The 17,315-nt window shown below is 41.7% G+C and overlaps 1 protein-coding gene across 1 annotated transcript in view; it reads left to right on the top strand.

The window, feature by feature from the left end:
- The window catches only part of LGR4 (leucine rich repeat containing G protein-coupled receptor 4), a 98,426-nt gene extending 82,166 nt beyond the window's left edge, over positions 1-16,260 (top strand). The window contains exons 12-18 of the mRNA XM_056851333.1: positions 1,234-1,299; positions 1,906-1,977; positions 4,663-4,734; positions 6,190-6,315; positions 9,577-9,698; positions 12,052-12,132; positions 14,772-16,260. Coding sequence (XP_056707311.1) covers positions 1,234-1,299; positions 1,906-1,977; positions 4,663-4,734; positions 6,190-6,315; positions 9,577-9,698; positions 12,052-12,132; positions 14,772-16,048 — 1,816 coding nt within the window. The 3' untranslated portion in view covers positions 16,049-16,260. The remainder of the gene's footprint in view (positions 1-1,233; positions 1,300-1,905; positions 1,978-4,662; positions 4,735-6,189; positions 6,316-9,576; positions 9,699-12,051; positions 12,133-14,771) is intronic.
- Positions 16,261-17,315: the final 1,055 nt, after the last annotated feature.

The raw sequence follows: 17,315 nt of genomic DNA, 5'->3' as shown, positions 1-17,315 counted from the left end.
GGCAGTTTACATATCTCTATAGCATTATAATTATAATGATCTATTTTCTAGTTCCTCTGAGTGTCCAGTTTTTACTTTTTATAAAAAGTATAGCTCCTCATTGAAAAAGGATAGATAATTACTTTTTGTAACAAACAAAAACTAATCGGCAGATCATTATAGTCTGCATTGGTCAGACCTCACTTGGAATAATGTGTCCAGTTTTGGTCTCCACAATTTAAGAAGGATGTTGACAAGTTGGAGTGTGTCCAGAGGAGGGCGACCAGAATGGTCAAAGGTCTGGAATCCATGCCCTATGAGGAGAGACTTAGGGAGTTGGGTTTGTTTAGTTTGGAGAAAAGAAGGTTGAGGGGAGACATGCTAGCCATGTTTAAATTTTTGAAGGGATGTCATGTTGATGAGGGAACTAGCTTGTTCTCTGTTGCTCCAGAGAGTAGGACATGGAGTAATGGATTTTAACTAATAGAAAAGCGATTCCACCTAACATTAGGAAGAACTTTCTGACTGTGAGGGCTGTTTGATGGTGGAATGCGCTGCCTCAGAGGGTGTGGAGTCCCCGTCTTTGGAGGTCTTTAAGCAGAGGCTAGATGGCCATCTGTCGGGAGTGCTTTGATTGTGGGATCCTGCATGGCGGGGGGAGGGTTGGGGTCACTGGGGATGTGGGGGGAGGTAGTTGTTAATTTCCTGCATTGTGCAGGGGGTTGGATTAGATGACCCTGGTGGTCCCTTCCAACTCTATGATTATATGACTATAAATAAAGTTAAACTCATGATCAAACCACCACTGTCGGTATTTTGTGCTCTGACTGGCAGTGGGTTTCCAGAATTTCCAATAGAGGTTTTTCACATCACCTACTGCCTGATCCTTTTAGCTGGAGATGCCGGGGATTGAATATGGGATCAACTACATGCCAAGCAGACACTACCTCTGAGCCACAGCCCCTATCTGCCACATGATAGTGATTTGTCAATAACTGATTTAAAAAAAAACCCTGCAAGCTCTACAGTGGCACAGGATGGGGGAACAGCAGCCATGGGAGGCTGAGAGAAGGAATGTGTGGGGGAAATTGTCATACAGATGCCTCAAATGCCTCTGCTTCTTGGGAAAAACTGCTAGGCAAAAATAGATTGTATGTGTGTGGGGGTGTGCTTTTGTATTTATGAACCTGAATCGGAATCAGTAATCTTCATCTAAAACAGTAAAATTAACTCCCTTTCTCATTGCCTTTCAAGGGACTTGTCTTATAACAACATAAAACAGCTTCCAAGTTTTCAAGGCTGCAGTTCCTTGGAAGAAATGTAAGTTAAAAACAACCACAACCACAAATGAATCTGATCCCCATATCTGTCCCACAAACGAAGAGACACCAGAGTTTGTCTGCAACTTGTAGCCCGTATTTCAGAATGAGATTGCACTCATGTCATCTTTGCCTCTCTTGCTACCTGCCTGATGCAACATCTAGGTCTTGGTCTTCTATTGCTGTACTCACCTAGTCCTTCAGTCTTAACCTTCCATCTTCCGTCTGTCATCTCAATATGCGTGCAGTTGTTGGTTTTAGTTTTTAAGTGGTGGTGTTAGAGTTATATAAGTGATACCTTCCCATGCTTTCTACGATGAGTCTTGCCATCTTTTTTGAGCTTGGGAGTAGAAAACAGACTGGTTTACCTCTAGTTTACCTCCGATCATTTCCGCTGAACTCCTTCTCACCTTAAAGCACCTTAAAGACTAATAAAATTTCTTGCAGGGTATGAGCTTTTGTGAGTTGCAGCTCGGTTCTTCAGATACCTTCAGGTGTTTTTTTCCCCTCAACTTCTTCAGTAGCTAACACAGTTGATGTAGGGTTTGTTCTCACATGATAGAATACTATGTCATTTCATGTCTGAAATGTCCATGTCACATTTCAGATATTTGCAGCATAATGAAATTGAGGAAATCAAAGAAGATGTATTCCAGGGTCTAACTTCTCTGCGTACTCTGTAAGTATATTCTCCTTAAAAATGTGTTGGTTTAAGGGAGAGGTTGAAAGCCAACACCTGTGTTTGCAGCTTAGGTACTTTTAACCAAAAGGAAGCTGTCATCTGTAAACTGGCTATCTTTCCTAGGCTATCTCCAGATCAGCCCTCCTCACTGTTTAGCCTTTCATTTTTTTCTCCTCCCTGTACCAGCACCCCCTTCAGGTATTTCCTGCTCACTATAGCATTCCCAGCCTACAGTTAAACACATTACACACCCAAACACTAATCAACTAAATGGTGTGTGCCAAAACGTTATGCCAAATGGGGTGTAGCAGTAAGATTTTGAATTCATGAAGTGCCAAAAATTGGCTTCTGCTTAAAAATTGGTAGACAAAAACAAATTAGTTTTTTTAGTTTTTACCCCACCTTGTCACTTAAAAAAAAATCTTCAAAGAGACGTTGATTATGATGTATAATTTCATCTATTTTGTATGCTGCTCTAACCATGAATTAGGAAAAAGCATATAAATTTTTACAATTAAATGGTTTCTGTGTGAAGTGATGCACTGAGAAAGTTAGTACAACTTCACCCTAGAGAGGCAGAAAAAGGGAAAGGTTATTTATGATGATGAAGGACAAGACCAAGAAGGGCGAAATAGAGAATATTTACACCTTTTTATGAGGTGCTGTACGTTTTTTGGCAAAAGGTCTAATTGGGAACAAAGGATGCCAGGCTGCAGCATGGATTTCACTGCTCCTAGAACACTATTTAATAGATTTCATACAGTCGCTGTTCTGGATCCACCCTTCTATGTGTAGTTTTAATGTTATTAATTTTACAACTTGGAAACCATACACTGAAAAAAAAACCTGTATTATTTACATAAATATCTCCATTATAAGTGTGTGAATATACATATACATAAGAACATAAGAAAGGTCATGCTGGATCAGACCAAGGCCCATCAAATCCAGCATTCTGTTCACCCAGTGGCCAACCAGGTGCCTCTAGGAAGCCCACAAACAAGACGACTGCAGCAGCATTTTCTGCCTTTGTTTCAAAGCACCTAATATAATAGGCATGCTCCTCTGATCCTGGAGAGAATAGGTATGCATCATGACTAGTATCCATTTTGACTAGTAGCCATGAGTACCCCTCTCCTCCATGAACATGTCCATGAACATGTATACGTGCACAGGCAACTTGCTTAGAAAAAATATATCCATATTTAAATAAAAAATGTATGTGAATTTTTCTTCCTAAGTGCTTCCTTGTTGTGGTCTAGGGTTGGGCCAGGCAGGGAGCTAACACTTTGGAGTGGTCTGAAATCTGACCAGGTAGCTGAACTGACTCTCTAAGAAAACCTAGGTGCAACATCCAATACATCTAAGCTTTAGTTGCACTGAGAAAACTACTGCTGCTTTCTGCCCTTGATGGGCCTTGCAGAGGATGGCAGACTTCCACCATTGACTGCCTGACCAGAGGGAGGAGTCACAGTTCATGTTGTGTGCATATCGACAATCTGCACATGCACAAATGTCTTCTATTTATTTAAGGTGGTTTGATGTTTTGGCTGCCATTCTTCTGCTGTGAAGGCACTCAGGGTGGCTTACAAAATTTAAAAATAAAAATCAGTAATCAGTCAAAACAGTAGACATTGATTATAAACGTTCATGTTTCGACAAACTTTGGCATGTGTGCAAGTTTTGAGCCAGCCCCCACCATATTATACCCTTAGTCAGAGCAGGCAAGTGGTGGATTGAAATATATTACAAAGCCCACGTGTGCTACACCTTCTAAAACAGTAGCTGAGGAAGTGAATTTTGCATAACTAATCAGGCGTCTTATATGTATATCAGCATAAGACAGTGTAGCCAGCGTGGTGTAGTAGTTAAGAGCGGTGGTTTGGAGCAGTGGACTCTAATCTGGACAACCGGGTTGGTTTCCCCACTCCTATACATGAAGCCAGCTGGGTGACCTCGGTCTAGTCACAGCTCTCTCAGCCCCACCTACCTCACAGGGTGTCTGTTGTGGGAAGGGGAAGGGAAGGTGATTGTAAGCTGGTTTGATTCTGCCTTAAGTGGTAGAGAAAGTCGGCATATAAAAACCAACTCTTCTTCTTTTTCACAGCACGTTAAAACTACTGCCTTGTAGTCCTGCTAAGCCAGTAGCATATGCTTTGAGAACCTCTGTGTTCACCTGAGATCCCATAGAACTGGATTGAACCTTAGCCTTGTGTTAATTTAATGTGTCTTGCAGAAGTAACTGAACACAACGGGGGGGGGGGAGTCCATTGCAATGCCTGCTCCGCATGCACACCAAGGTGTCATGGCCTTTTTACATTCTTTTCTCAGTTGCAGTTGTCTGTGTCCTGCTGTAAATGGTTGTGCATACCCCTGCACAAGTTTCGAAAGTAAATTTGAATCCAATGCAGACAAGGTGCTGTCCTAGAGAAAAGAAATCGAGTAGAGCCTTGTAGCCTTGCACCAAATGGTCATGCCGTTCACTCAGATTTTCCTGGCATGAACAGTTTAAAGAAAATTGTCATAGTGACATTGTAAATGCAGTTAAGCTGCAAGTTGGTTACATGTTTGTCACAAGCTTTGTGTGACCTGAAGCATAATGTAATAACGGAGCTGCAAACAATGGTCTCTTGGAAGTGTTGATATAAATCATTAACACAATGGTCCTTCTTAAAATTGCAGTGATCTCAGCAGAAATTTGATCCACCGGGTCTACCCGGCAGCATTTACTTCGCTTGATGCTATTACCAATCTGTAAGTATGCCGTTTGGCATAGAAAGCAATTCTTTCATAGTAGCATTTTCCTTCTCAAAATCTCTGTCCTGTTTCCTTGAATTCAATTTTTTTTAAATCAACACCCAGTGTAAAGGTAAAGGTCCCCTGTGCAAGCACCGGGTCATTCCTGACCCATGGGGTGATGTCACATCCCAACGTTTTCTAGACAGACTTTGTTTTACGGAGTGGTTTGCCATTGCCTTCCCCAGTCATCTTCCCTTTACCCTCAGCAAGCTGGGTCCTCATTTTACCAACCTTGGAAGGATGGAAGGTTGAGTCAACCTTGAGCCAACTACCTGAAACCGACTTCCGTCGGGATCGAACTCAGGTTGTGAGCAGAGCTCGGACTGCAGTACTTCAGCTTACCACTCTGCGTCACGGGGCTCTTAACGCCCAGTGTACATATGGAGAAAGCAAAAATAACACACTCTTGCCGCACGATTGCTGCATTTTAGCAGGGAAATGATATAAGCCAAAAAAGTAAAATAATGTGAAACAGGACAATCTTTTCCTCAGCTTCCCTTCCAGGTCATGTGCAGAGGATGCAGAGATGGATGTAACTCCACACAGTGAGATGAATGTTCCAGTCCACGCATTATGAGAATGCCATCTTTTTGGAAAAATTGTATATCTCCCACCTTTGCATGGGATCAGGAGAAGAGGGGACAGAAAGCTTTGATTCCTGTTTCTTCTGTAGCTGCTTTCATGGAACTTTCCAAGCCATCATCATCATGGGGTCTTTAATGGCTTAGCCACCTTGAGACATGGAGAATACGTCTGTGTCTGGTTCTTCTAGTATTACCCCCCCCCCCACACACACACACACTGTTTAGTGACTGCTTTGGTTAGTAAAACCATTGCATTGAGCAGTTAAATGCTTTGCCAGACTGGCACTAGCAATTAGGTTTGGGTGACAATAGCCGTGCCCTTGGGAACTTGCAAGAATGGGATGGTTAATGGCTATCTTCTTTTTCTGTGAAAGATAATGGCTGGTCCTGAGTTGTACAGTCGCACTGGCGGTAGGAACATCTAGAAGATAGAATAGTGTGGTGGACAGAATTTGTGTGGGGGGGGCAGAGATTACCCAAATTCAAATCCCTGCTTAGTCTTGAGACTGAGCGAAAGGCCTTGGCCAGCTCATTATCTCTAAACCTAAATTACCCCAAGGATGGTTTTGAAGATAAAATGGGATAATCCATCACATGCTGTCCTGAACTCCTAGGAGGAAGGGTGGAGTCCAGATTGAACGAGCAGCGAAGAAGATGATTGTGTAATGCTGCCTGCAGGACAGCAGAGCATTCCCTTCATCCAACAAATGGAATGTCTGACTGCCTCTACATTTTTAGATAGGCATGTTCAAGTTTTTAATATTCTGCAAACTTACACAAGTATTTCTGTTACACTCTTTTTTTTTCCTTCCACCAATCTTTTTAGAGACTTAAGTTTCAATACATTGACTTCATTTCCAACTGAAGGCCTGAGTGGGTTAAACCAGCTTAAACTTGTAGGCAATACTGAACTGAGAGAAGCCTTGGCAGCAAAGGATTTTGTGAAGCTTAGGTAAGTCAAGTCAGTAACTAAATTAGACTGCCTGAGTTTTTTTAATATACGGTAGCATTTATGTGGACTAAATTTCCCCCAAATCAGGTTAATTCATTTAAGATTGCCAGTTTCCTGTCTGTTTGTTCTTACAGTAGCAGGCAGTACTCATCGTACCATGCTGTTATTACCTGCCATGCTGAAAACTCTGGCAGCTAAAGCAGTATTCTAGATTTTACTTGTGGGGCAGAAAAATCTATCTTTGCCAGACTTATCACTAGAACACCCTTTCTGCTGAGGCTGTAGTACAGCTTCTGTTCTGTTTTTTGGTTTGTTAAGTGGGCAGAGAATAAGCCCAAATTGAAATATGCATTTATGTGCCGAAAAGCTCATTCCTGCCCTTGTGTCTTGTTGTTTTATAACATTCCTCCCATTCAGTCTGGCCAACTCTCCTATCCTTGTCTTTAAGAGCTGAAGCTATACCCTCTGTGGGAAGAATTAATATTTGTACTTGAAAATATGTGACCAATCTAGGCTACGGGCCTGTTCCACATAATATGACATACAAAATTTAACTCCCTTGTGATGTCTTGATGTAGGCATCTTAACATGGTGGTGTTCCCATCTGTCCGTCCCCCCGGTAATCATGATTCTAAACCAGGATTAAACCATGGTTGAGAATCCTGGTTACAGGGAAAGAGATCTCAATTTGATAAGGACGTCACAACAAACTGATAAGTCTGCTGGATCTGTTTTCATACACCCAAGAGTTCTTAGGGAACTCAAAAATGAGATAGGTTACATATATGGGTTAGTAGATCAATTATCACTAAATTCAGCCACTGTACCAGAATATAGGAGAGTAGCAAATGTTACACCAATTTTTTTAAAAAAGGGGTCCAGAGGGGAACCAGGAAATTACAGGCCAGTCTGCCTATCTTCTGTCCCAAGCAAATAAATAGAAACTGCAATCAAAGATAAAGTTATTAGGTGCTTAGAGAAATAAATCCTGCTGAGGAAAATCACCATGGCTTCTGCAAAGGGAAGTCCTGCCTCACCAACCTTTTGGAGTTCTTTGAGAAAATGAACAAGCATGTAGACAACTGTGACCCAGTAGATATTTACTTGGACTTTCAAAAGGCTTTTGACAAGGTACCTCACCAAAGACTCCAGAGTAAACTTAGCAGTCATGGGATAAGAGGGCAGGTTCTCTTATGGATTAAAAAATGACAGGAAACAAAGAGTAGGAATAAATAGGTCTGACAATGGAGGGCAGTAAGCTGTGGGGTCCCACAGGGATCGGTACTGAGGCCAGTGCTATTTCATTTGTTCATAAATTTTCTAATGTGCTCTGTAGCATGCTCTGTCAAGATTCAGCAAGTTTCCCACCATCGTCTTTCTACACATCTTCCTGCCCTCTTTAGGTCACCCAGTTCTGCAGTAGGCCATGGGGCTGGCTTTGACCTGAAGGGTGGGAGAGGCCAGCAAGGAGCAATCTTGTCAATGGCACCGAGGAACTTCATGTTCCAAGTTTCCACTGCTGCCTCAACAGGGCAAGTGAATGGAATCCCAAACTCCCAGGGCATTTTGGAACCCTGAAGTATCCATAAGCCTCTGAGGGAGGATCGTTTTAACTGGGCCCCTTTTTTTCTGGGGTGTCGGTGTCATAGTCACCCTTGCCTTCAGTAGATAGTGGTCAGACCATGGTTCAGGCCGAATCTCTAACCCTGAAATAACAGCTCCATTCAGAGGCTCAGAGCAAAATAAATCAAGTCTAAGGTATCACCTTTTTCATGGGTTGGTCCCGTCATGATTTGAGAGGCCCAGAGCTGTCAACGAGGCTATAAAATCTTGGGCCAGCCCTAGAGAGGAGCAGTCAGCATGAATGCTGAAGTCACTTAAAACAATCAGCCTGGGGGTCTTCATTGGGACATCTGAGAGCACCTTTGCCAACTCCAAGAGGGTTAATTAAATTGGATCAAAGGTTTTGCGAACTAGGAATTAGTTGCATCTTTTTGCACTGGGGGAGAGAGCATGCAAGCCCAAGAATAAAAAAAAAAGTTTTTTTTATGCAGCTTCAATACAGCAGCTTTTAAATTAAATATTTAGCATATCTGTATATAGTTTCTAATCCAATTAGGTGCCTCAGTTATAGTTTTGTAGAAGTGGGAAAGAATGCTTCTTGAGAGGCAGATATTTAGAGAACAGGTTGATTGGTGGAGGTATGTCGGTTTCGGACATCACAGCTACTTTGACCTCTCAGACTTGTCAGAATCTGTTGTTCATCATTGTTTTAAAAATAACTTTTAAAAACATCTCTTCACCCTCCCCCCCATATTTAAAGTGACTTCTCATACTCGTTTGCATCTCTCCCCGCCCCCTTTCCTCCTCATTCCAGAAGGAAAGTGACTGTAAATATTTAACCTCGAGAATGTGACAGATTCCGGGTTGAGCTGACCTGGTATCTGATTTTTCTGCATCATGGTGGTTGATAGTTTTAATTGTGGTGTGCTTTACTTAGTTGTTTATGGTTATTTCACAACCGAAAACAATGGCAAATACCCATAAACCTTTCAACTAAGTAACACCCCAAAATATATTATATATGTGTGTGTGTGTGTGTGTGTGTGTTTTATTATATTAAAAAACATCAGCACAGAGGAACTTTTATTGCAGTAATGAACCCCGAGGGCCTTTTTATGGCCATGTGGTGGGATATAAATAGAATAAAAATGTGTTTGGCCCCTTCTTCTGGATGAATGAGACTTTCTGGCATGTCCTGGAGTGCGTTAAGGGAAGGATACAGAGCAGGAAATCCAGCCTTGCAGCTTGAGAGAGTTCATATAAACAAAGCAAACAATGAGAATGACAGGTGTGTACTTAGCACTTGCATGGGAATTCACTTGTGCAACAGCACTACTCTTCAGGCAACTTGATGAGTTTTCATTTTAGTGCACACAGGTAATAGCATGATTGCTCTTAAAATCTTCTTTGCCTTAAGATGGCAGTGCTTTAAAATAACCTTGGACTTCAACCAAAGAACTCTTTTTTTAAAAAATCTCAGAACTGACACAAATACCAGGTACACAATGCAGTTGTTTAGACATTCAGAACTTCTCTTGCTAGCTTAAAACCTATTCTTTAGGAAATCTCATAGCTAATTTCTTTATTAGGAGGACTTTCATAAGGAGAAGCAAGTTCTAAACTTCAGAAATAATGCTGCTTTTTTAAAAAAAGCAGAAAAGCTGTCAGTTACGACCTCCTGTTTCTTTGAATCTTCAGATCGCTGTCTGTTCCCTACGCCTACCAGTGCTGTGCATTCTGGGGCTGTGATTCTTATTTAACCCTGAATACAGAAGACTCCAACCACCAAGATCAAAGTCTGCCAGTTGCTCATGACCGTGGTAAGTGCTTAATTGGGAAAAAAGAGTGTTCTCAGAAAGCACACAGCCTTTTACACAAATGTAAGCTCCCTCTAGGCATATCTGGAATTGGAGAACATGGCTGCTTCTCATGTGTTATGGATGAGCTGTTGTATTCCCCATTGTGGGAGAAATCGGTTACATGACTCCATGCAACATATTTTGAATTGTCCCACAGATTATTTACACACTGGCTCCTTTCAGAAATAATGCAAAACTATGCTTATTCTACACATTTGTGAAATTAGGTCTATAGGTGATTGCTGAATCCTAGTTTGCCTTTACAAACCCTGGTTTTGGAATTTTCTCTCTCTTCTCCCTCTCTCCTATAAAGCCCTGGCTCTTTTCTCAGTTGATTGCATCACCCGGCTAAAGGAAAGCTTCACTATGTTGTCAACTTAACTTTCAACTGGCCAGCATTACTGTAAGGCCATAGAGCCACACATCCTGTCCCAGTCAAGTTGTGTGGCTTCTAGCATTAACACTTTGCTCACACCAAATCAGAACACAATCGCATAAAACTACACCCTTTTCAACACACAAACATGCAATGGTCCAACAGAACACTCCCAAGTTTCCTCCCAAAATAAGCAACCTTATTCTGCTGCTATGGCAGCAAGTTAGGTCTGGGTGGTGGTGGTGGTGATGGGCTTCCCAGATCCTGCTGGCAGTGTTATGGGTGATGGGGAGAAGGTGTGTGCCTTCCAGACCTAAGCCTGTGCTACTCCACCTGCCTCCGGACTTGCAGACTTGACCTTGTCAGTAGTGACACAGGTGAGGGGGAGACACATGCTCCCCAAATCTACTTCATCATGGGTAACCCACCTCCCACACCTGCCCCACCACCACCCTGCTTGGGACAATGAAATGATGAACAAGCAAAGCAACCTCTATTGCTGCATTGGACTTGGTGAAAGAAAGGAGCATGCTCACATTCCTGGACCTTTAACAGAGAGAAGTTCTAGCAGCTGAGCAAGGGACTGCTAGTGAGAGATGGTGAAAGGTCTTAATTTTGAGCTCATCTTGCCAGTCATCTCTACAGCCCCAGGAATGCGAGAAATATTGGTGGGAGGCAAGCCATGACGTCTGCATTTTGTATGTCGCATGAAACCATAGTTAAGACTTAATTGTGGTTAATAACCAATTTCAGATCCAGGCTTCATATATGGTTCTTAACATATTGTATCACAGCATAACCCTTCTAGTGAAGTTGGCCCATTTTCTTATGCTTCAAACTACCACTTTCTTAACTAGTGCATTTACCCCACTTTATTGTACTTCTGTTTATTTTGCCACACGTGAGAGGCCAGAACCTCTGACCTCTCCCATCATCCATTAAACTACCCAAGGTTCAAGTCCCGACATACAGAATTTCACTTGATTTACTATACCAGGCTTCTCTACTCAACCCATCCCTTTCTCCCTCCCTTTTCTACTCCCTTTCTGTAATTTTCTGTAAAACTGAGCTAAAAGGTTTTCTTTCTCCTATTGGGTCTAAAGAATTATTCTAATATGAGCTTTCATTTGAACAAAAGGTGTTCATCTGTAAGGTGCCACTGTACTTCTGTTATGTTTTGCTACAATAACCTTACATAGCTACCCCACTTGAAACTACCTTTCCATTGTTTGAACTCATCCCTTTCTACTAACAAGCAGCTAACCATTGTTAATTTAATTGTGTGTATGTTAAGAGCCTTCAAGTTGCTTCCAACTCATGGTTACTTTATGAATCAATGTCCTCCAAAATGTCCTATCATTAACAGTCTTGCTCAGGTCTTGCAAACTGAGGGCCGTGGCTTCCTTTATAGAGTCAATCCATCACAAGTTGGGCCTTCCTTTTTTCCTGCTGCCTTCAACTTTACCTAACACTGTTGTCTTTTCCAGTGACTCCTGCATGATTTCTGAAGCAAGGCACTGAGAATTAGAAGTGCTGCTTAAAAGGGCTCTTCAGGGTTTTATCTTGATCTCCTAAGTAGAATAGTCCTAGGGTTCCCAACTCTGGGTTGGGAAATACCTGGAGATTCAGGGGGTGGAGCTTGAGGAGGGTGGGGTTTGGGGAGAGGAGGGACTTCAATGGGGTATAATGCCGTAGAGTTCACCTTCCAAAGTGGCCATTTTCTCCAGTTGAACTGATCTCAGTCGCCTGGAGATCAGATGGAATAGTGGGAGATCTCCAGCCACCACCTGGAGACTGGCAACCCTAAATAATCCCTTGAGATAGTTTAATATGAAGGCAAAGGGCCATTTACTAGGCTGTATTTTTAGGTAAAACATCATCAAGTAGTTTCATATTTTAGTGTTTCTCCAGGCCTGATCTTCTGCCATTTTTATTTAGGTGCGGCAGATGCAGATGAACTAATCAGTGATGATAATGAAGAACTGGGTCAGACAATAATACATTGTACCCCCACAACAGGTAAATGGGCCCATGGGTTAATGCTCTAAGCAACAAACTTTGTTTTGCATTATAAGTCTTGTTTGGATAGTGAACAGAATCCACAGATCTGATGAAGAGGGCAGTCTTCACGAGGTATGATGCAGTAATACAAAAACAGGACTGGGGTGTGGGGTTTGAAGTCAGTACACTGTCAATTTCTACAGCTATTACAGGAAAGTATATTAAAATACTGGTTTTAAAAGTGCCAATGCAGCTTGTAAGGTTTAAAGATTGTTTAAAGATATATTGGGCTCACTCCTACTGTCCTAGCTGCCTCTTCCCTGCTTTCTTCACATTGGCATCATCATGTTAGTTGCTTTTCCTTAGTCTTCCTGTTCCTGCAGCAGGCTAGTAATTTCATACAGGCTTCTCCATCACCCACAAGCTGCCTGCAGGGAAAAAAATTGCTGGCTATTGTACCATAAATGGTGTTAGTAGCTGCTTACATGTTTCCTGCCTCAAGCTCTGTGTTTACTTTTTTTACATCACTGTCATGTTTGGGTATCTCAATTCCTGCCGTCTCTGTGAATTCCAGCTGAGGGCTACAGCCAGCATGTCTTTTGGGGGCGAATGCAAGGTAGCTTCTGTGGTATGGAAGGCTATACAAGCCAGTACTGCCCATTCCATTCTCCCCCATCTCTGAGTGAGATGTGAAACCTTTGGTGTTATAAAAATTTGAGAGGCAAATAGTCTCCTGATTACCTACTTGAAATGTCATGTGGGTCAAGGAACACGAATACTTGGTAATAGAGCCAAAGCTGTATTAAAAAACATCAAACTAGATTTGCATATATTGTGTGTGTAAAGACGCAGCCACCTTATGGCGACCCCGTATGGTTTTCAAGGCAAGAGACTAACAGAGATGGTTTTCCATTGCCTTCCTTTGCATGGCGATCATGGTATTCGTTGGTGGTCTCCAATCCAAGTACCAACCAGAGCCGACCCCGCTTAGCTTCCCCGCAATGTGGTGTTACTCTGAAAGCTGAGGTGGTTCACGGTAATAATGTCATTCAGGCTTTAGCTCAGGACACAATCACTTGTATTTTTCAAGTTTGTCACCTGCCTTGTTTTGTCACTAGCCTTTCCTATCTTCCGCTTGAACATCTTGAACATCTGTCCCACCTCCTCTCTGGGCACTGACTCATGGCATATTCATTCTCCATGTTCATTTGCCCAGCCCATGGATCTGAGGTGTTGAGAAAGTTTGAAGAAGTAGAGCCAATTAATCTTCTGTTGCATCTTGGAAATCCTAGTTGCATTTATTTTTTTAACAAACCATCATTTCCCTTGTTTAAAACTACTTGTAGATGGTGCTTATTTACAAACACTCTTTTTCTAAATAGTAACAGAATACATGTGGCTCTATAGAATTGGTGGGGATTGCTCAGTGGTAGAACATTTGCTTTGGATGCAGAAAGTCCTAGGCCCCATACCTGGCATCTCCAGTTAAACGGCTGGTCTGATCCAGCACGGCTTAATAACATACCTTATTGATAAATTTTCTTTTTGACCTCCAAGAAGGAGACCACTGCCAGACAGAGCAGATGAATTAGATTTTTCCTGGTGATTCAATGAATTGCTCTGAGGGCCCAGGTAAAAAATTAGGATACAAATGCAACATGTATCTCTGCAATAACCATTGATGGGTTTTTTTTTATGGATCCCTTTCTCTGGGCTCACAGCCGATCCATGTTTGATTCCTGAAACACACAGAAGACACATTCAAAGTATACAACAGGCTGTAAGCCGAGGCCAGTTTAAAACTAGTCTAAATGAAAAGACTAAAAACGAGTAAGCAGCTCCTTTTTATAATACCCAGAATACAAACTCATTTAAAAAAAGGGGGAAAAAGAGATCCTTTCAGGTTAAATGCACATATATTTCCTTGTGCTTATATTCTTACTATGCCATCCATTTGAATAAGTGAGGTATACTCCTCGTGTTTGGAAAAAGCACCTTGTCCTGTAGCTACCCAGGGATTTCTTGGATTGATGAAGCCTGAATAGGTGAAATGGGTATAGATACCGGAAGCCCATGGCATCTTGGAATCCAGTGGTATCAATGGTGCATTTATTGAGTATATGAACTTGTGTAGACTGACACAATTGTGAATTTCATTGTCATATTTAATTGGACTTTCAACTGTCACTTGTGTATCCATTGTAGTGCTGATGTTTTACTGTAACAAAAAGCAACTGCATAACAAAGAAAACTTACCTATAAAGAATTTATTATTTACACACAAAAATTATTTGAACCTTAAATATTGTTACATTGATATACATTGGACCACCAGTGCTGTTTCTTTGTAGTAAATTCTATAACTGGCAATCAGTTGACCAGTAGAATAGTCATTGCAGCCTGCAGCCTGATTTATTTTTACTTGTGTTGATACAAATGTGCTCAAGTTTCCCATCATTGGGATAATTATCACTTCGTGTGTAGTCAGTAAATTGCTCTAGCTGCAGATCTAGAGGTAGATCTGTGTACTAGGGTTCTTAAATCCTGTTTTCAGAAAATGCATACATTTTACAGTAATTCTAAAATGTTTAGACTAACAGTCCTTTGTCATTTGCTGCATTACATATGTTTCTTTCTTTTTCTCTCTTTTAAATTAGGTGCTTTCAAGCCTTGCGAATACTTACTAGGGAGCTGGATGATTCGCCTCACAGTCTGGTTCATTTTTTTGGTGGCCTTGTCTTTCAACATCCTTGTCATGCTAACTATATTTGCTTCTTGCGTTTCAGTGCCTTCTTCCAAACTATTCATTGGCTTGATTTCTATGTCTAACTTGCTTATGGGGATCTATACTGGCATTTTGACTTTCCTGGATGCAGTCTCCTGGGGACGGTTTGCTGAATTTGGCATTTGGTGGGAGACTGGCAGTGGCTGCAAAGTCGCTGGGTTTTTGGCTATCTTCTCTTCGGAAAGTGCCATTTTTTTCCTGATGTTAGCCGCCATTGAACGGAGCTTGTCTGCCCAGGAAATAATTAAGAAGGGTAAAAGTAATCATCAAAAACAGTTTCGAATCGCTGCCGTTTTTGCTGTCCTGTGTGCGCTGATTGCAGGATGTTTGCCGCTGTTCCATAAAGGGGAATACTCTGCATCGCCCCTCTGCCTGCCTTTTCCCACTGGAGAAACTCCATCCTTGGGCTTCACAGTTACGCTGGTACTCCTAAACTCATTAGCCTTTTTGCTAATGGCTATTATTTATACCAAACTTTACTGCACCTTGGAGAAGGAAGACCTGTCTGAGAACTCACAAGCCAGCATGATTAAACACGTTGCTTGGCTGATCTTCACTAACTGCATCTTTTTCTGCCCTGTTGCCTTTTTCTCATTCGCTCCGCTGATCACTGCAATCTCTATCAGCCCTGAAATCATGAAATCTGTCACTCTGATATTTTTCCCTCTGCCTGCTTGTCTGAATCCAGTCTTGTACGTCTTCTTCAACCCCAAATTCAAGGAAGACTGGAAATTACTGCGGTGGCATATTACCAAGAAGAACGGAACCGGGACAGTCACTGTTAATACGCAAGGTGGCTGCGGGACGCAGGATTTCTACTATGACTGCGGCATGTACACACATCTGCAGGGTAATTTTACCATGTGTGAATGCTGTGAATCACTTCTTATATCCAAGCCTGTGCCCTGTAAGCACTTAATAAAGTCCCACAGTTGTCCAGCGCTGACAGTTGTGCCTTGCCAAAGGCCAGATGGCTATTGGTCCGATTGCGGTACTCAGTCTGCCCATTCCGATTATGCAGATGAAGAGGATTCTTTTGTCTCAGACAGTTCGGACCAAGTACAGGCCTGTGGACGTGCTTGTTTCTATCAGAGCCGAGGCTTCCCTTTGGTTCGTTATGCCTACAACATCCCAAGAATTAAAGACTGAAAGGCTTTTATTGCAATCCATGCACTAAAACGGACGCTTCATACACCATGCCTGTTCTGTCCCTTTTACCTGGAAGCACTTTTACAATCATCTTTTGATGTTCATAGTAAACAAGGGATGTGGGCGGTAAATATCTATACGTTTAAAGCAAGAACTGTTGCTCTTACTGTAAATAATTGGAAAACCAAAATTTATAACCCAGGTTTTTTTTTTTTTTTACTTTTTTCCAAGCAATTATATATAATGTCTATGATCTTAGACTGTATTTTTGTATCATTATCCAACTGTAATTTACTACTTGGGTTGTGAAGTGAATCCAGTCCATTTTTCCAGTTAAGCACAATACAAGCAACAGCTGTTATTAAGGAGTTATTTTTAAATGTGACTTTATATCGTTAAAAGGAAAAACAACTGTTGCTAACTTTTGTATAGCATTTCTGATTGAATCTCAGGATAATTTACTGCAGGGCCAAAAGAAGGGAGTACTCTTCCCATATACAACTGTGAGTCAAATACAGGCAAAACATGTTATATTTTTCATTCTTCAAGCTGTTGCTCAATTTGATTGGGATATAAATGTTTTTATTCCAGCAAAATGTAACGCCTTTCATAATGTATAGATTCTGGATGGACTGATACGGTAGCAGGAAAAAAAGCTGAGTACTGTTTGGAATCTTTGGGCTTTTGTGAGCAAACATCATAATCAAGTTTACCAGACTTACATTGGCCGGTAGTCCCAATGTGTATTACTCCACTTCCTAGATCCCTATGGAGTTTTACCATGACTGTGATTTTGTGGTTGTTGTGTTCAATGAGGGCAGCATTATGCATGTGGAACTCTGTGCATTCTGGATCTGACCTATTCTTGTAAAGAAGATGGAGAATATATACACACCACATGATTCCCACCTGCATGCACAGAACATTTTTAACACAGAAGGGAAATACTCTGTTCTCCCCCTCCACACATACACCCCCTTGAGCTCCTTGTGCATGTTGGAGGGCCACCGAGTTTGTGTGTGTGTGCTCCGTGTGTTCAAATATGTGCAGGCTTGTTTGTGACAGCAAAGTCAGTAGAAAAGTCATGGAAATCTACCTTGTAAAATACAGTAAGGACATATAGTCTGGGGTGAAACAATATTACACAGTGGCTTGGATCCAGCAATGTGCAAGCAGAAACATAAATATATGGGCAGCCCATTTCTGAACGAGGAGCCACATAGGAACCGGCATGACCCCTACTCTGGTGTCCATTCTACTTGCACCA

The sequence above is a fragment of the Euleptes europaea genome, chromosome 6 (assembly GCF_029931775.1).
Source record: "Euleptes europaea isolate rEulEur1 chromosome 6, rEulEur1.hap1, whole genome shotgun sequence".
NCBI classification, from domain to species: domain Eukaryota; kingdom Metazoa; phylum Chordata; class Lepidosauria; order Squamata; family Sphaerodactylidae; genus Euleptes; species Euleptes europaea.
This window is presented reverse-complemented; position numbering and strand designations above follow the sequence as displayed.